This window comes from Cataglyphis hispanica, chromosome 15 (genome assembly GCF_021464435.1).
Source record: "Cataglyphis hispanica isolate Lineage 1 chromosome 15, ULB_Chis1_1.0, whole genome shotgun sequence".
Taxonomy (NCBI): domain Eukaryota; kingdom Metazoa; phylum Arthropoda; class Insecta; order Hymenoptera; family Formicidae; genus Cataglyphis; species Cataglyphis hispanica.
In genome coordinates, this window is record NC_065968.1 from 522,263 (window position 1) to 541,993 (window position 19,731).

At 31.8% G+C, this 19,731-nt stretch overlaps 4 protein-coding genes across 7 annotated transcripts; 2 read left to right on the forward strand and 2 right to left on the reverse strand.

Annotated features, from left to right (window-relative positions):
- Window positions 1–429: 429 nt before the first annotated feature.
- Window positions 430–3,366, reverse strand: LOC126855235 (T-complex protein 1 subunit zeta). The gene is made up of 7 exons (XM_050602698.1): window positions 3,103–3,366; window positions 2,072–2,663; window positions 1,611–1,946; window positions 1,449–1,514; window positions 1,158–1,380; window positions 906–1,074; window positions 430–791 (listed from the first exon to the last, which is right to left on the reverse strand). The coding sequence occupies exons 1-7, from the start codon at window positions 3,237–3,239 to the stop codon at window positions 719–721; spliced, it is 1,596 nt and encodes a 531-aa protein (XP_050458655.1). The 5' UTR covers window positions 3,240–3,366; the 3' UTR covers window positions 430–718.
- Window positions 3,367–3,793: 427 nt separating this feature from the next.
- Window positions 3,794–6,183, forward strand: LOC126855232 (coiled-coil domain-containing protein 174). The gene is made up of 2 exons (XM_050602691.1): window positions 3,794–4,038; window positions 4,124–6,183. The coding sequence occupies exon 2, from the start codon at window positions 4,244–4,246 to the stop codon at window positions 6,032–6,034; it is 1,791 nt and encodes a 596-aa protein (XP_050458648.1). The 5' UTR covers window positions 3,794–4,038; window positions 4,124–4,243; the 3' UTR covers window positions 6,035–6,183.
- Window positions 6,140–7,568, reverse strand: LOC126855253 (non-structural maintenance of chromosomes element 1 homolog). The gene is made up of 6 exons (XM_050602723.1): window positions 7,374–7,568; window positions 7,155–7,296; window positions 6,873–7,068; window positions 6,690–6,803; window positions 6,463–6,586; window positions 6,140–6,283 (listed from the first exon to the last, which is right to left on the reverse strand). Exons 1-6 carry the CDS (start codon window positions 7,471–7,473, stop codon window positions 6,180–6,182), a joined length of 780 nt encoding a protein of 259 aa, XP_050458680.1. The 5' UTR covers window positions 7,474–7,568; the 3' UTR covers window positions 6,140–6,179.
- A 299-nt stretch (window positions 7,569–7,867) lies between these two features.
- Window positions 7,868–18,952, forward strand: LOC126855224 (RNA-binding protein 25-like). 4 transcript variants are annotated; one of them, XM_050602678.1, is made up of 13 exons: window positions 7,868–8,021; window positions 8,979–9,118; window positions 9,743–10,097; window positions 10,182–10,376; window positions 10,462–10,577; window positions 14,955–15,169; window positions 15,419–16,037; window positions 16,317–16,737; window positions 16,917–17,138; window positions 17,218–17,390; window positions 17,569–17,715; window positions 17,790–17,915; window positions 18,814–18,952. In XM_050602678.1, exons 2-12 carry the CDS (start codon window positions 9,011–9,013, stop codon window positions 17,880–17,882), a joined length of 2,664 nt encoding a protein of 887 aa, XP_050458635.1. In that variant the 5' UTR covers window positions 7,868–8,021; window positions 8,979–9,010; the 3' UTR covers window positions 17,883–17,915; window positions 18,814–18,952. The 4 variants fall into 4 exon arrangements, with proteins under 4 accessions (XP_050458635.1, XP_050458633.1, XP_050458636.1 ...); XM_050602676.1 differs by lacking the exon at window positions 18,814–18,952 and adding an exon at window positions 18,012–18,220; XM_050602679.1 differs by lacking the exon at window positions 18,814–18,952 and adding an exon at window positions 18,012–18,220 and having other exon boundaries at window positions 9,773–10,097.
- Window positions 18,953–19,731: the final 779 nt, after the last annotated feature.

Consider the following 19,731-nt stretch of genomic DNA (forward strand, 5'->3'; position numbering starts at 1 on the left):
ATACAGGAATAATATAAAGATATCAGGTTTTAAGTTAGCGCATTATATTGTAATCTCCAGTGACCAAATTTTTCTTTCATCCCAGATATTTTGAGATGATGGAAAATAGTAAACAGGATTTTCTGTAATAAAACAAGACTGATACGCGTCCTATGTATTGTAACGGAAATATCTTAAGGAGATGTAAATATATGTACCATATTTCAAATAAATATTTTTGATTTTTATAAATTAGTATATATATGAAAAATTACTTGATTTTAAACATCGAGTATATGAAGTTATTTTTTTAACACAAAAGATGGAAGCATCATATCACACATCTCTCTTTTGACAGGAGTAATTTGTGTCTCCTCCTTTGTTTTTGCAATACGCTAATTTTTTCTTTGTTAAAATAATTAATATTTTTTCTTTTTTTTTAAATATGGCATATATTTATATTATATATTTATAAATTCATTCTTTCAGACACTTTATATATATTTTTATCTTAAATTTGCAACGCTATACATTTTAATTAAATAAATGGGATATTTTATACAAAAGCATTACTTTATTAAGTTCAGTGTGAAAATTCATTATATTATTAAATATTCACATTAGAAGCGATGAATTCAGTTAACAGATATAATGCAACATGAATAATAATCCAATAATTTAATTGGTTTTGTGAAAAAAATTGTTAATAGTTCTTAAATTCTTCATTTCGTAAGAGTTATTAACCCTTTAGTGAAGATAATCCTGCTCTCATTATTTCATCAACCAGAAGAAGATTACTGGCGATTATTGTACTGAAAATGAGAAATTTATCCATATAAGTTATTAACATCAAATATGAATTACTAATTTACATATTTACATATTACTAATTTACATATTTATATATTTCAATAGCAATATCTTACCAGGAATTGATAATTTGTTTCTTTACATTATAATTATCATAAATGCCAACATCCGCGGGTTTTATAGCTTCTCCTGTGGATAAATCCAACCCTACAGCTTCTCCTAGAGCAGTGCTCTCCTCTAATAATTTAACAATTGTATCTTGCGGATCAAATCCACTATTAACAGCTGAAAATGAAAAGATAGAAACAGATGTTAATGACAATAGTAAGTGTTGATAAAATTAGAGATTCATGAGCATTATGGCTTACCAAGAATTTTTGGAATAACAAGTAAAGCTTCCGCATAAGCTTGTACTCCTAAACGTTGCTTTCCCTTTACTTGCTCTTTATATCGTTGAAGAGCTTGGCTAGCTGCAACCTCAAAGGCTCCACCTCCAGGCACAACTGCACCATCGTCAATAGCATTCTTTATTGCCCTAAGTCCATCACGAACAGCATCTTTTAATTGTTCTACTGTAAATTTATTAGGTCCCTGGAATATCAATATATTATAAGTATTCCTATGCATATGTGAGCACAAATAATTGCAATCAGTTTTACCTTTAATAAAATTGTTACAGAGTTTGGCTTTTTGCATTCCTCTATGAAAGTGTATTTGTTTTCTCCCTAAAAAAAAATTTATTAAAAATTATAAGTTATGTTTTTCCTGGTTTATACTATGATAGTTCTAATCTCAATATTGTGTCAAACATAGAAATTTACCAGCACATGTTCATATACAAGTCCAGCCCATCCCAAATGTTCTTCTTTCAGATCATCTACAGAATTCATGGCTACACCACCACATGCAAGCGCTAAACGCTCCATGTTTCTGCGCTTGGCTCTACGCAAAGCAACAATGTTCTCTTTTGCAAGCATATCTAGGGACTGCGGATCTATTCCTTTTTGATTTATTACGACGAACGATTTATCCGTTCCATCGCACAATTTTTTCTTCAACTCGATTATCTTTTTCACACGATTATCGATAAAAACGCGTTCAGCGGTTACTAGCTTCTCCCGCTCTTCAGCTGATTTATAAAAGAATCCACTGTTCACCTATTAAAAATTAGAATCCACAGAATTATATCTTTAGTATTCTTATACTTGTGTCAAATTATTTTTATATATATAATTATTTTTATATATTCTTTTTAGCATTACTATATACTACATATACTTACCTCACTTTTTTCATATTCTAAGCTTACATTACAGGTCAGAATGTAAGCATTCTCTACTCTCTTTGGCATATCTGGATGCCTGGCTCCATGATCAGTGACTATGCCACGAATTAGAGTAGTATCAATTGCCGTTCTATGTTGCATCTCCATTAATTCAACCATATGCAAGTCTATCTCTTTATCTTCTTGTTTAATGGCCAATACAGCATCCACACAAATCTCGGTTAATTTGTCAGCTACAGTATGATGAACTTTTGTCCTAAGTGAAGTCCTTGCAATGTCCAATAGGCTTGTCTTGACAGGTTCAATTGAAATTTTTAATGTATCCAATACTTCTAATGCCTTAGCACGAGCTAAATCAAAACCATCGGCAATCACTCTCGGATGTAATCCCTCTACTATATATAGATCAGCTTGCTTCAAAAGTTCACCAATAACTAGCACAGTGCTAGTTGTACCATCACCAGTCATATCGTCTTGAGCTGTAGATGCTCTTGCTATTAAGGATGCTGTAGGATGTTGAATTTGCATTTCATGTAGAAGTACATTGCCATCCTTGGTGATCTTTATATCTCCTGCTCCGGAAACCAGCCTGGAAATTTTATTTGTACAAAACTAGCGTTCGCTATTATATAACAAAATATTTTTATAATTAATTAAAGTAAAACTGTCAAAAAATTTATTAATATTTTCTTTTTACTGTTATCCATATATCGAATATAGGTATTAAAATAACATTAATATATTAAACAAACAAACAAAAACAGAAATGTTTTGTTAAGAAATAATATGCATGAAACGCGTCAATACTAAACTGGCAATTCGTAAAACGTGTCCTAATAAGGAGAATAATATGTCGTGAAGAAATCGTGGACAGATTCCTCGGAATCGCGACTGGGAACAAAGAGTGGACGCGATAGATATTTCGTTTCAGGAAAATTCAGTGTCAAATTGTTCGAAATGTCAAGAAAATTGATAATGAAAGCGATATAGACGGGAATCGCGGCACGTGTGAATCTACGGATACATACATCTTCATGGTTCCCTTGGGTCCCAAATTGGACTTCATCACATCCTGAATCCCTTTCGCGGCGGTAAAGTTCACCGCCATTGCTTGAGCCGACCGGGCATACTCGGCTTTCGGATTCAGCAAACTGATCGCCGCCATTCTTTCGTTTTTCGAAATTTACGTTTGCGAATATCACACACTCTTCGTTTCGTACTTTCTCGACGACTTCGAGCTCTTTGTACAAGGTCGATTTTCAAGGCGCGGCGTGATGTATCGTTGAAGCGCAGTCTCGAAATAAATAATTGTAGTAAGTTTGTGAACTTGCTGTTAGATATCAGTAAGACACGTGATCAATTTTTAACGGCGGGAAAGATAAAAGTGAGCAATGTAAAAATAAAAAGGCAAAATCTTGTCAAAGCGTATTTTTCTATGCATTATACATTTATAAAATAAAAATTAACAACTATACATTGTATAGGAAAGAATATCATATATATACACAAATTCAATTTATTTATAAATGAAAAAAAATTGAAAAGAAATTAAACAGGATTGCGTTCAAAAATTTACTTATCGAGTGGTGTAACATTTGATTGACCAATCAGGACAAAGGATTTCTTGTTTCTTTGCTTCTGATTGATCAATGTGTACAAGTAATTCACTATACGATTTATATTCTATGAGTTAATTTCTCTATCTGCTATATACATATATTTTCCATAACCAAAATCGCATTCACAAATATAATACATAGATTATATAGTTTCGACTCAATTGCTCAAAGTCATAAGCTATAAGTCATGTGTCATATGTCAGTTGTAAAGAGAGAGAGATAATTGCACGTTACAGACTTGTTAAAAAAAAAGTAATATTTCAATTTCTTTCATTCTGGATATTACGATGTTTTCGCATAATTTCATATAATTTTTATAGGATATGTTTTGAATTTCCACAAATCGTACGTACATATAAATATATTATTGTATAATAAATTCCCGAACATTTTTATAATTCAAGTATATAACAATATTCTATTTTTTTAGGAAGAACATAAATCATATTATTATTAACATCTTCGTGCACTCTTCAAGAAAACTTGCATTTATAGCCCTCTCTTTTACAAACAATACTTACTGACAGTTATTAAGATTGATACAACAATAATGAATATGACCAAGAAAATCAATGTCAACTTTTCATCTTTAGTTGGTTTGAAAGCAGAGTTATTGAGAAAACAAACCGAAGTAAATGAAGCAAAGTTAAAAGCAGAGTCCATCAATGTGCTACCGCAATTAAACAAAAAAAGAAACAAGAAAATTGTTGTAGAAGATGTGAAAAAAAATCCTACAGAATTAATAGATGCAGAGGACATTATTGCCCATAAAAAATCAAAGCTGATGTTGGAAGCTAAAGCAAGATTGTATGAAAGATTACAGAAATCAAAAAATAATAATGACAAGTTTCTTGTTGATTTCAAGAACAAATTGGATGAACCTGACGAAGAATTTGTTGATGAAAGCATTAATGAACAACATCCAATAGAGCCAGAAGAAAGTTGGGTTGAATATCAAGATTGTTTTGGTCGTACTAGAAAATGTTTGCGGGAAGATTTGCCACATATGCAAAAGAAGGATGAATTAATAAAGCGAGAAATAATGAAAAGAAACACCAATGAAAATGGAGAAGAAGAAAATAAGGAACAATATTCTATTCAAGAAAAAGAACCTGAAATAGAAATTATGAGAAGGAAATGGGAGGAACAAACACAAAAGCTTGCGGATAAGGTTGATATACATTATCAAGATATTTTATTTGATGAAGCACGAACGCATGGTGTTGGTTACTATGCATTTTCCCAAGATGAGGAGGAAAGAGTGAAGCAGCAAAAGAATCTAGCAAATTTAAGGAAGGAAACAGAGAGGAGGCAGAAAGAAATGAAAGAGATCAAGGAATTGAAGGAAAGAATGGAACAGAACAGATTAAAGGCAGCAAGAATTAGACAGCGGATCAGAGCGGGTTTGCCAGTAGAACCTACAGAGGAGGAATTGGCATTGGAAAATAAGTCTATTGATTCTACTGATATTAACGAAGCTAACAAAAATAATAATGAATCTATTGAAAATGATAATGAAAAATCTAGAGTCGAAACTGACCATAAATCTATAAACAAAATAGAAACTGAAACCACCCACCAGGAAGAAAAGAATAATGATGAAGATAAAATAAGAGCTTTTGGAGAACTATTGGGTAAAAAGAACCATTGGCATGTAATGTCACAGGAGGAATGGATACATAAATGTAGAGAACAAAGAATTGATGAATTTGGACCAGTTTACAATAATTTTACAAGTGCTGGATTTTATAACAGTTCTAAAAATATTGATGAGCAATTAACTCATGATAAAGAACTTGATAACACAGAAACTCGTGAATCCAAAGAACCTGTTAAAAAATCTAATATCAATTTACAGAATCATGAAGACAGTAATGAATCCAACAATGACACAGTCTTTTCTGAAAAAAATGTTGATAGTAATAATCAGAATGATAAAAACAATTTAGTAAAATGTAATAATACAGTAAATAAGAGTAACACTAGATACGAGTTGCCTAAATATACAACAGAATCAGTATTAAATCCTGCTGCAAGTTTATCTAATCTATTACCATCTCAAGGACAAGCAAATGTTTCATATCCACTATCTCTGTTTAGCAATTATTCACAAAATATGTCTGGTTATCTTGAAACATATACATCTGAGCAACATAAATTGTCAAATGATATAAATATTCCTCTTCCTGGTGAAAGTACTTCATCTTCAGTTTCCAGTGATAAATCCATTCATACAAGCAAAGAAGGAACAGTGTCACGAAATATAAATGAGGATAGTATAATGGCTGGTCTAAAATATTTGAGAGAAAAGTTTGAGGAAAATCACAGTAAGTGGACATAGTAAAAATTTGTATTATAGTATTTGTTTAATGTATTCTTGTATAATAAAAAAATAAATATATTAGACAGAGAGTCTATATTCCGCAACACTTATTGTATTAAAATGTAAAGTGTTTATTGTAATGAATTAAAAAGTATCTTTCTTATCAATCTTTATGTTTTCTTTTTGATCTTCTTAAGCTAGGTTGTGTTACTTCATCGGTTTCAACATCTATCTCGTCAATATCCATTGCAGAATTGTTATCATTACCTAGAGAATACAGATCTTTTTAAAAATAAAAAAAAATCAATATATATTTTATTTAAAATATCATAAACAATGTACTAAGTATATGTTGAAAAAGCAACTTGATATAATAAATATAGGCAGAGTATTAATTAAGTGCACAAATATGAAAAATGAAATTAAGAAATGGAATAAAATATTACTAGAATGATCATGTTGTGATATAGGATAATGACAATTAGGACATTCCAAACCACCACGGGTCATGGCATAATTCTTCAAACAATGAATGTGTGTTGTAGTATTACATTGCTCACATTTCTCACCCTGTGTAATGAGAAAAATAAATATTGTTTTAATTTGTTAAATTGTTTTAAATATTGCAATATGTATTTTGTATTAGTATGTACGTATATATTCATAGTCTTACATAAAAAAGCACTTCTTTGCATAAAGTACAAATATGAAGATTATCTTGATATGTGTCTTTCAAATATTGTAGTAATTCAACTATGCTTCTTACTCCCATATAATATTTACCACTCTGGAAAATGTTTTATAATAGAAATTCTTAAAACTAAACTATTAAGATCATGTGGCAAAAATTTAGTACCTTGCATGCTAACCATTTCTTATTAACCATCTCGTATAGGAATTCTTCGGCACTAGCTTTAGTTAGTTTTACATTTAATGTCGAACATAAATTAAGACACCATGTACTTGATACATGACCATTGTTTGAAGTAACAATTTCAGAATATACATTACGCAACAGAGCTAATTCAGCTTGCGAGAATTCAGGATGAAATCTATAAAACAACAAATATAAGTTAAATATATAAAGTCTACAATAATATGAAACACATACATATAATTTGATTTAAATAGTTATTACCTGGCGGTTTTATCTTGCACTGTACTTGCCCAAACCCAATACGAGTGACCGGTAACTTCGCAATTTATACATTTTACGATCATGTATAATGGTTGTAATTTCGCATTTATTTCATTTAATACTTGTGCTGTATTCTCGTGACCTAACAATTGTCGATAATCAATAAAGTTTGATTTTATTTTTGGCATAATATCTCATATAATTGTACATCTTACATACCAAATAATTTTGAAATTAATTCTTTTACACGATTTTCTAGTAAAGCACCTTCATGCATAATACTTTGCAAGACTATTTTATGTTCTTTACTATAAACCATTTTTTTTCATCAAAATTTGCTGACTAAATGAACAAAATCATAATCAACATAATTATCAAATATGAACAATAATAAATATAGGAATTTGGAATTTTGCCACGCATGCGTATCATACATGCATCAATATTGTTACTAACTAATGTTTCAATCTAGTTTTTTAGTTTTTAGACATTTTGTCGCATCGCGCATGAGCAAAAGTATAAGATCTGTCGCAACAATAAGTGGCTACCAATCATCTCCTGTTTGTCCAGAAAAGATAGAGGTAGTGTGATTGGCTAATAAATTCGTATCGCGCGCCGCGTCTAGTTGTAGACTGTTTGCGCATGCGCGCCGGTTTCAGGGATATCTTTTTCAGAGGAGTTGCCGTACTATAATACTCGATTATACCTTGATGATATCGCAATTGTATTATACCGAAATCGTTGCTAAAGATCGGAATGATATTGTGATTCAAGCGTGAGAATTTACATCCGGCACGATAATTTTTATCGAAATGATGTGCAGAATTCCAATACGATAACTTGAAATCTGATTTCCGGGTTCTTTGTGTGAGTATAATCTTGACAATCTCTCCATTTAGTGGTTAAAATTCGTCCGCATTGACGTCTCTCTCTTTTTCTCTCCCCCCTCTTCCCCCTCTCTTTCACTCTCTCTCTCTCTCTCTCTCTCTCTCTCTCTCGTTCTCGCTCTCGCTCGGGCGTTTGCGAATAGTATGCCGATGCACGACGCGAGGATAATTGTGATTGTATCAATCTTTTTCTCGAGATGCTAGCTTAATTTTAAAGAGATCAGTGCAGAGGATACACGTTTTATCATGTAAATAGATTAAGCTATAAAAAGAGAGGACGAGAGAGAGAGAGAAGCATTTGTAAAGAATTGTTACATATCGCCCGCGCTTCACACGCGTGAAATTTTTCGTCGCCTTCTGTTATTCATGAATTGATTGCTCTCATTTATAATGCTCTGATCTATAGTATAGTTTATGTGTTGTTATCTTGTTGAATGAGATTAATATTGCGTGATAAGAATCAAATATTGTCTCCCCTATTGTGTATATTAGAGAAAGTGTCAATTATGCCTTTCTTTCTCATGCTTCCTATATATTTAATTACATTAAGTTTTGTATTTTGATAGCGGCATCACTTATCTCCGATATTTCGATGTTATTTTACAATAATACCAAGTATAATATTCTTTCCTTTGCATAATTAACTGTTTACATATACATATTAAAATATGACTTTTTAAAACAATCAGATATGTAATATATTACATTTTAAAGTATTATTGTATTTAAACTTATTAAAAAATTAATTTGCATTAGATATTATATAATAAAACTAATATCTATTGTCTACAGTTGTGTTATTATGATGCATGTAATTTTGTATCTGTAAGACATATAAATTATATGTGTAATTTTTATTGTGTCTTTACATAAAATAAAATAAATTTTTATTTTACTTATTTAATTTATTAAAAACTTATGTTATTTATTGTTACAGAGTATTCATTGTAATATCAAATTGCCATTGTCATGTCTTATCCTGGTCAACCACCTATGGGTATTCCAGGGATGCCCCCCATGCCATATATGGTTGGTGCACCTCCGCCAATTATAGGAGGAGTCATGCCTATGGCACATGTAAGTAAATTTATCACATGATGATGATTATTGCACGATAATTGTGTTTTAATTTAATTTTAATAGTTATCTGCGCAAAATATGTTATGTTCACTTATATATGAATGAAATAACTCAATTTGTGTAATAACTTTTGCTTTTGCTATTGTTGCAAATTTAGTTTTTTAGAATTATAATCTATAAAATAAATTCATACATATATTTATATAGTCAAAGTGGTCTTGATTAATATATATATGTTGCATTTTATTTTTCATATATTAAGCATGAATGCACATTATCATTTTATTAACATAAAGTGATATGTAACATTAAGTGTATAATAAAATTTATTTCATATATTTAATTTCATAAATTTGCAACAAACATCTTTTTAATAAATTTTTATAAATAGCTTTGAATGCAAGATATCTAATGCAGTTATTTTCTTTAAATTTGTTTGATGCATGATACAGAGCAGAATGTATTATAATTTAATATTCTATTAAATTATAGTACTATACATATAATGAGATCTTTGCTAAAATAAGAATAAATTAATCGCGCTATTAGAAAGGGAGGGGAAAAATGGAGTGCATGAGTAGACATGTGCATAATAAGACTCCTAACATTTACAAAACATAGATGATTCCAACACCCGTATCTGCGATGCAGACATCCGCGCCAGCCGTGCGTTACTCGCGCAATCAGAATCGCCATGACAATAATCGAAGACGTGAGAGGGAATCTGGCCCGCCAGTTACGGTGTTCATTGGTAACATAATGGACAGAGCGCCCGATGTGATGATACGACATATTCTGGGTGCGTGTGGACATGTTCTTTCCTGGAAGAGGGTACAAGCATTTGGCTTTTGTGAATACGCAGGGCCTGATGCAGGTCTTAGAGCAGTTCGATTACTCCATGACATGGAAATAGGCACAAAGAAGCTTGTTGTCAAAGTGGATGCTAAAGCCAAGGTAGTCCTGGATCAATTTAAAGGTAAATTTCCATATTAAAGGATAAAAAATGAGAGAAGGATGGGAAGGAAATTTAAATAACGTGAATTATATGATGCATTTATAGCTGAACGAAGAAAGAAGCTCAGGGGTGGTCAATCACCTTTACAAGACGAGACATCCGGTGAAGGAGCAGACGGTGAAGAGGGTGAAGATTATATGGACGAAGGTATGAGAGTGGTTGATGCAGATGCGCTCGCTCGTATTAGTCAGATCATTGCCGAACATGCTGCAGATTTAGAAATGGCTCAGGTTGCTCCAGGTAATGTGTAATTTAAAAATCTCCTCTCTTGATTGTAAGCAAAATGTTTAAAAATTTATCTTATAGTTTATATAATTCATTACAGAAGAACATCAAACAAAAATGGTAGCTAAATCCTTAAATTTGGATGATGCGGAGATAGAAGAGAGTAAAAGAGACTTGATTACTCGGGAAATTGGAAAATTCCGTGAAGTCATGAAGGTAATTATTATTACGAATATTTTTCTACATTTCTTTTTTTTCTTTAAATTCTAGTCTGTCTTTTCTTTTTATGATCATGAAAAATTCTTTTATAATCTTGTATAGACACAATAAAAGATCGAATTTTTTTTATATCTTTCTTACCGAATATGCTAAAGAAATTTTCGTTAATTTATTGGTATTTATGACGGGATTAATATCGTTTATGCACTCGGCCTACAAAGCATTATAAACATATTTTCTTATGCGCGATTGAAGATAATTAAATTTGCCGAGATAAAATAATGCTTTTCAAATGCAACAAAATTATATAAAAATAATTAAGATCAAATAATCTGTGACTTAATTGTAGTTATTAATACATATTGGCAATAATATGTATCTATATTCTTTCTGAATATTTATATTATTACATTTTATCTTCTTGTATCTCTTTTTCTTTATTATCTTATAAAGATGTAAAGAAAAATATTATCTTTTATTTCAGAATGTCAAGTATATGTTTGTAATACTTTGTTATTTTATTTATTATTTTAATGATGTTTATATCTTTGCATATATATCGGTTCACTCATAAGTTTATAATATTTAAATATGTTAATGATACTGATCGGACATGTAATGTGTATACGTAAAATTTTCGCGAAACTTGAGAAAGATTGAATGTAAAAATATTGTTGCATTATGTCTTGCTGATATAGATGAAATCAAAGGCATACAGCAGCATAAAAATGACATAAATCTATGAATTTGTTCGTGCTTTGCACGAAAGAAAGAACTCATTTCTTTAATGTTTGATGATTAATATCTATACTTTATATAGATATTGCGATCGGACACAGATTCACGCGTTTTTTCAATGTTTGAACAATAATATAGAGTCGTAATCAACAAGTACTTCTGCAATCGTGAGAGTGTCCAATCGCATATACATTCTATCGCAGGCATTAATAATTAGACTCTCTTTGTATATATTTGAAATGTAAAAGAATGTATTTGGATATACAAGAGAGGATTACGAGAATATATCTCTTGAAAGCCATAGTTTTTAAGTATTTTGTAAAGTGCGTGTGTGCTATGTTAGCTCTGAACAATTGGAGCCGTGACTCGTTGCTATAATTATAATAACAGGCAGCGTGCGTCGCACACAGCAAACGCACACGCCTAGGAATGCTGTGTATGGGGACCACCCTTTCACTCACTCATTGGCTCTGAAGGGAGTCAATCACAGCACATCCCTCGTATTTTCGCAGGCGGCTGCAGGCTCGTCGGTAAGTCAAGAGTATAATCCAAACAACCAAACATGAAAAAAAGAAAAAGAAAGAAATGTGCTATATTATACATTAAGAAGGAGACTCTCGTAACTCTTCGCGACAAGTTGGCGACATGTAATTGATCGGTTTTCTATTATATTCTGTTTTATTGATTCGTCGCAAATATAGATCTGTATCATATTGCGACTGTTATATTTTTGACGTTTAGAGATAGATTACGATTTTTGTTTGATAACAAAGTAACTTTATCTACTTTTGTATGTCATGCTAAACTGCTGGTAATTAATATCAAAGATTTCAATATGTGTCGAATTAATGGATTTTTTCTATCTGTATTGTGTGGTTTTACAACATTTTATTTTTATAATATCACAATTTTAATTGTACATATAGTTAAATGTTTGAATAATTGTTTATATTTGTTCTATTTTTTTTTAATTTTTTATTTGTTACATCATTAAAATCAAGAGATGATAATTATTAATATTTTTCAAAACGAATTATCTGACAGAATCATTACTATGAATTATTGATACTAAAATATAGATATATTTAAAGTAAGAATATATATAATTGCATTTAATGATATTTTACCATGGAAAAATGGATATTTGTACTAAGAAGAAAATCACTAGAAATAGAATTATAGAAACAGAATTAAATATTTTTCTTTGATTCAAAGATGTTAAAAAATATTCAAGATAAGATTTAGATCACATTTTGAACATTATGCAAAAAAAGATACTTTTCCCTAGAAATTTTTCCATTTTTTTTTAATCGTTGAAATATATATTTTTGGAAATAATTTAGATATTTCTTAATATTATATTTAATAGAATTAGAGAGAGTTAATTACACACATATGAATCGACTGTATATGAATTTAATTTTTAAGATTATTTGTTTCATTCTGAATATTTTTTTACGTCTTTTTAAATCTGAGGGAAATTTTTATATTTTATTTCCAGTTTATTATTATATTACATAATATATTACATAATTTTTCATATGAGATATGACGAAGATATAAAAATGCAGTAATAAAATGAATTAAAGTATCGAATGGCAAGAGCTCTTTTGTAGATAAACTTACGTTATTGATTGATATTCGTGCTCACAATAACAGACGCCTAGCAGTTTAGTATTTGCATAAAACGAATGTAGATAAACGGTTGTCCAGGTTGCTTTTACGCATAGTTTAGGATTGGAACATTATTATTATATTTTGAGCAAAATACAAGTTTGGCGCTGACACACTTTTTGCGATACGGATTATATTATTTGATAGGATCGAGAAAACTTTGCTCGGTACACACAATTGAAACTGATTTTGTCCATCACCAATGGCGACTGTTCAGTTGTTGTCTTTATTTTGTGTAAACAGCTTCTGTCAGCGTCTCGATCAGACATGTAGTACCTAGGTGCGCGCTCTCCTCCATTCTCCGGTACCACCACACTGACTGACCAAGTCAACTTCACACCGTGAGTAAACTCCACAACCATGAGCCAACACAAGCAATTCGGTTCTTGTAGTTTTTTTTGCTAGTGAACTGCCCATTTCTGAGAAAAATACCTTTTTGACCACGTTTCATGTTTCAGCAGTCTATTCTCTCCTCACAATGTGCATCTACTTTTATGCACTGAATTATTTTACCCTTGTTAGAGCTTAAAATCATGGGTTACCGTATGGACGAAAGAGCTTATATATGTATATTCCGTTATATTCCATTTGATGTTGGAATAGATAATTATGTGAAACAACATTGATATATGTCACTTGATAAAACGAAAAAAAATATGAAGAGAATTTTTTAAAAAATTCTACAATTATAGCAGCAAGCATTACCAATGCTTTGTAATGAAATTTCTATATATCTATTTGAAAGAAGAATTAGAAGAAAAAATGTTTTGCATAATAGTATAATTAATAGCATTTTACGCAGATTATATTTTAATGTCGAGTAAGGATTGCACAATAATTAGCAACAAAATCAATATTCCAAACAGTAACCCATTTTTGGATATTAGTATAACGAATAAAGATGAACCATACTAATTTACTTCTAAGACGTGTTGCGTTTAATAACACCGGGAAGATAACGGTGGGCAAACTATTGTGCATTTGATATTCAACAGTTTGCTGCATCGGCTGCCATAACGCGTGTAACCATATCCAGGAGAAAACAAATGTTATCAGACAGTTTCTTGGCAAATGTGAAAAGATGTTTTGGCGGGATACCCTCTCTTCGTGACGACTGCGCCTTCGATTGGTATAATATTTTCTAATAATTATTAAATATTGATCAAGAGAATGTCTCTAAATTTAATCTAAAAAAACAATAAGAACCGTTTCAAACTTTAGAGATTTTACCATTAGATTTAGACACTATCGAAAATTTTACAGGCACATTTGCAATGTTGTAAGTACATTGGGTGGCCTCTGCGATGCATCTGTTTAGCTATTAAGGTACTTAAATATAAGCTAGAAATCTAAGATAACTCTTATGCCTGTATCCAAACATTTATACCTGCACTTAGGTAATTGATATGTAAACGAGATTTCGTGTGTAAGATGCTGCTGATCGAGCATACTCCAGTGGAGTGAGTATACCATATTGAAATGAACATTTCTCTACATTCGTTATGTCAGATGATTAAGGCTTCTACAACTAGTAATCGTTCTGTATACGAATTACAATATGGCTATAGTAATTCTTTTTTTTTCTGCCTTTATGTGTTTTCTCTCATTTGTGAAAAGGCAATTTTTGAAACAAATAGAGACACATGGTTTTTAATAATTGGTGAATATTTTGACAATATTTATTCAACAGATTACGATATTCGTGAATTTTTTAATTTGACAAAATTTCATTAAACATTTGCTATTTCATAATTTGCTTGTTCTTATAACGATCGTTAATAATATTCCTATTTGTTGATAACAATATTATATATTTATGAATAATTTTTTTTTCTCATCTCTTTTGTGTTTGCGCTTAAAGAAGATACGATTGCTAGTTCCTTGGTTCCGTCAAAATCACAGACTGATACTCTTGTTTCAACTTTTTTGTCTCACCCACGTCCGCGTTCTTGTGTTTTATAGAAGCAGGAGGAGGAGAAGGCCCAGGTGAAGCGAAAGAAGGAGGCCGTCGAAAAGGAGGAACGTGAAAAACGAGAGAAAGAACGGCGCGATAAACGCGATGAAGATATTTCTAACAAGGAAGATCAGGATGGAGAACTTGGTAGTCCTACGTCTCATAAAGGTCGTAGTGATAGTACAGGCAGCAGTAGAAGAGACAAACGTCGTTCTAGATCTAGGTGAGCACCCCCGATGTACATACAACGTATAAAGTGTATGACAGTAAATATATATATATACACGTAAGAAATGCGTGTGGTGAACATACCTTGATTACAGTATAGGAACTTGAACGAGCTTTGCTATGGAGTGCCACCCCTCAACATTTACAAGTGACTCGATTTGAATATTCTTTTCTTTTAGCTTATATATATTGTTTCAGTATAATTTTTGCAACTGTTTCACGCTTTAAATTTTTTTTTTTTTAGATCTAAAGAACGTGATCGAGATCGATCGAGAAACGACCGAGATCGGGATCGAGATAGAGACCGTGAAAGAGATCGAGAGCGGGAACGCGAGCGGGATCGAGATCGCGAGAGAGAACGCGAGCGGGAACGCGAGCGAGACAGAGAGAAAGAAAGAGACCGGGAACGTGAAAGAGAACGTGAGCGGGAAGAAGTGAGGAAAACCGAGAGAGAGATTATGCGTGAAAGAGAGGAGGAAGAAGAGGCAAAGGAGAGGAAAAAGAACGAGAGGCGAGCCAGGGAGAAAGAGGCGGCGTACCAGGAGCGTCTAAGGGCATGGGAGACACGCGAACGACGTAAACAGAAAGAATACGAAAAGGAAGCTGAGAAACGTCGCGCGAAATGCGAGGCTAGAGAGAGAGAGGCAAAACGTCTGAAGGAATTTCTCGAAGATTACGATGATGATCGTGATGATGCCAAGTATTATAAGGGTAAAGAACTGTCTCGTCGACTTGAAGAACGAGCGTTGGAGGCTGAGGCGGATTCGCGAGATCGTTGCGCGGAACGCCAGGAACTTCAGCGTCTACGCGATAAACTATACGCAGATGCTTCTAACCCGGATCCTGCTGCAGAATTTGAAAGGGTAAGTCATATATCCCTCTTAAACATAAGAAGATGCATTGCATATCTAAACTCTTAATTAAAGAAATTTGAGATTGCATACAAATATGTTTAACGAAACTTTTTATTATTTATAAAAAATTACTTTTAAATAAAAAATAAAAAATTAGTTTTTCAAGCTATGTGCGTAGATCTTTACAGGAAAACTTTATTTTTTATTATATCTATTAATAAATTTTTCGATTTTTATTGACAATTTATTTCTACGATTTTTTTTTTTTTTTGTTTTGTTTTTCATTAGTTGAAAGCCGAAAGAGAGGAACAGTATAAGCCTAAACCAGTAATTACTATAATCGACGAAGAGGATGACAAGGCGACGAAGAAGGAGAAGGAAATAATGCCGCCAATAGAAACCGAGCCAATAGAGAGCGATAGTGATGATGGTGTGCAATTTGACGAAGTTTCTCAACCGGAGACACCATCCAGAACACCGCCGCGACATCACCATCATCATCGTCGACATCATAGACATCATCAGAATCATCATCGCGACGGTGAGGAGAATCAAGAGGGATTTGCGGAAGCAGACCGAGAGAGCTTAAAGGATACACGGCCGTCACCCGCACATCAGTCGGCCGCAACGCCCGCTCAATCCATTCCACCTTCACTGGATGAAGATTCGCGCATGTCTCTTGTCAGTGAACCGGAAAAGACAAGCGGCAGTAAGTTTGATTCACTTTCTGATCCAATATTTACCTCGTTGCGATTTAATAACCTTTGTATTCTCTCGTAGTATTATTTATGATTTTAATAATTATATATTCCTATTATTATTAATTGGCAAATATTGTCAGTTTCTCTTCTGTTAACAATTAATTTTTTTTTCTTTTTTCTGCTATAGGTAATTTTGTTCCATTTGCTATGGGAAGCGGAGGCAATCGTGCTAGCGATCATAGTATAGGCGGTAAAACGCCGGTCAGCCCTAATGCGCCTGTTAATACGAATTCTCAACAATCGAATCAAACGCGGAAAAAAGGCCGTATCGACGTTAAAGACGTTTTCAATAACGATGATGATGACGATGCCGCTAATAATGCGAAGAAACGTAAACTTGTACCTTTAGGTAAATCATCTTCACCTTCGTTATTAATTTCAACAAAAAAAAAAAATATATAGAATACTTATAATCTATATTTTTGCAGATTATGGCGACGAAAAGAAAAAGAAAACTGAAGAAGCTGCGAAGGCAGGGAAAGAAGAAAGTACAAAAAGCCAAGAAGAAAAGCGAAAACATATAAAATCTCTAATAGATAAAATACCTACTGATAAGAACGCGTTATTTGGATACCAACTCGATTGGGCACTCATCGATAACGTAAGTGTCACTTATTTTTTGTTCCTTTCCGAACAAATTATCCTTATATATTGTTTAATTACAATTGTGTCTTCAGTTAAATTTGCTTTCTTTGTCTATATCGTAGCGAATATTGTTATTTTTGGCAGCAAAGCATTTATTGATGCGTTCTATTTTACATATTTTTTCTCTTATTTAGACATTAATGGAGAAGAGGATAAGACCTTGGATCAATAAAAAGATTATCGAATACATCGGCGAACCAGAACCTACTTTAGTGGATTTTATTTGTAGCAAAGTAATGGCAGGTAGTTCTCCTCAGGGAATACTTGATGATGTACAGATGGTAATTATCAAACATTCTTTTTTGCTGTCGCATTTTATATGTTTTGTGTGAAATACATATCTCGTGTGTTTCAGGTATTAGACGAAGAAGCGGAAGTATTTGTAGTCAAAATGTGGAGGTTACTGATTTACGAAGTGGAGGCCAAAAAGATGGGCTTAGTGAAATAAATGGAGTATCATCCGAAAATTCATCAATTCAAGGTTTATATTATATATAAATTTATTTCTTTTGAATACGAATGTTTATAGGAGCTAAATACCTATACATTGCTGCAATTTATTATCATACTATTGTAGGAATCCTATCCTAGACAAACACAAGTGTCGCTCGATCAATACGTGGTACTAAGTGTGTAGTAACTATAGCATTAAATAAAACTTGTAAAAATTACGATTTATATATATTTAGTGTTCTTCAATTTATATGTGACTGTCGTTAGACGGCTAAATGATGTGATTCCTACATGATAAAATATTAAATAAAATATTGATATCTTGATACACAATCATTTAAATGTTACATTTATTAACTGTTGTGTATGGATTAAAAAAATGCACTAACTTCTCACCCATTGCTTAAACAGGTACAATAACAAATGCATATTAAAATATTTTTATATAGTGAATGTATATTAGTTCTAAGAAATACAATATTAATGATACCATGACATGCAATTATCTCAATGTTAAATTTAACATCAAAGCAATAAGGGATATGTCATTTCTTTTTAATCAATTTTTTTACATGTAAAAATATATATATATATATATATATATATATATATATATATATATATATATATATATGTATGTATATATACATCAATATAAAGTAATACTTGTTATATTGTATAATTAATGAAAAATTTGTGAAGCTATCAGAAATATTATATTCATTTTTTTGACATTTATCAGTTTTTTTTTTTTTTTTTTTTTCGATATCTCATTCGGAGCGAAAAGGAAATGCATAAGATTCTTTTTATATATTTATATATTACATGCAACTAAAATGTATGGCCTTTTTTTTGATTCTACATAGGCAGAAATGTGTTTTTTTAACCTTCAATTCTCACATTCATTTTCCTTACTTTATCCGCAGTGCATAACTAAAGCTACAATCTACTCTACCTTGGTACAAGATGTCGCTGCATGTATTATTAGTGAAGATTGGCGTGTATTAAAAGAAGAATAATGTGACGTCACTGTTCAAATAGAGATTAATAATCTCTCATCAGTTAAGTGCGTATTCAAATGTGATAATTAACTGATTGTGCAGCAGCAAAATGTCGGTAAGAACAATTTTTGTATATATATTTTTTATTTTGAGATCAAAGAAGTTGGTCTTCAGTTGGTTTCAACGAGAAACTAGCTGTGGCGATCAACTTCTGTTACTCGTTCCGCTTTTCGCCTCCTGTTATTGCGAAAACATTAATCGATAGTTCGATTTTGTAACGTTAATTACTCGCAATGACGTATTTTGAGCGATAAAATGATCGAACAGTGGAAAATGAGGCGGATCTCCCACACCTTGTATCAGCTATCGAATTGACAAAGATAAGTGATTTTCAATATTGGCGCATTTACGCATTATTTTTATCGCGAGAAACAGGTTGGAAGGTTTCCTCCTGTGCGACAAAAAACAAGGACGTGTAAATCATTAATAGACTTTCGGATGGTTTGTATATAATACACGTTGACGAATTATAAATTGAGGTTCATCGAAAAAAGGCTTTAATTGCCTCGTTTCTGCGCTTGTTTTCTTGTAGAATTTGCTTCTCTCTCTCTCTCTCTCTCTCTCTTTCTCTCTTTCTCGATTTTGAGATTAATTTGTTTATTCGTTGGCAGTTCAAGTTATTTGTATCACGTGATGAGACATTTTAATTCTGACAGTTTTTTGGTGAATAGTAAAAAATATTTTCTTTTTAGTTAACGTTAAAGTTTTGCTGGTTATTTTATCGTAATTTCATTTATTTTGTCTATCAATTTTAAGATCTTGCGTTTATAATTTCGCGTTTTT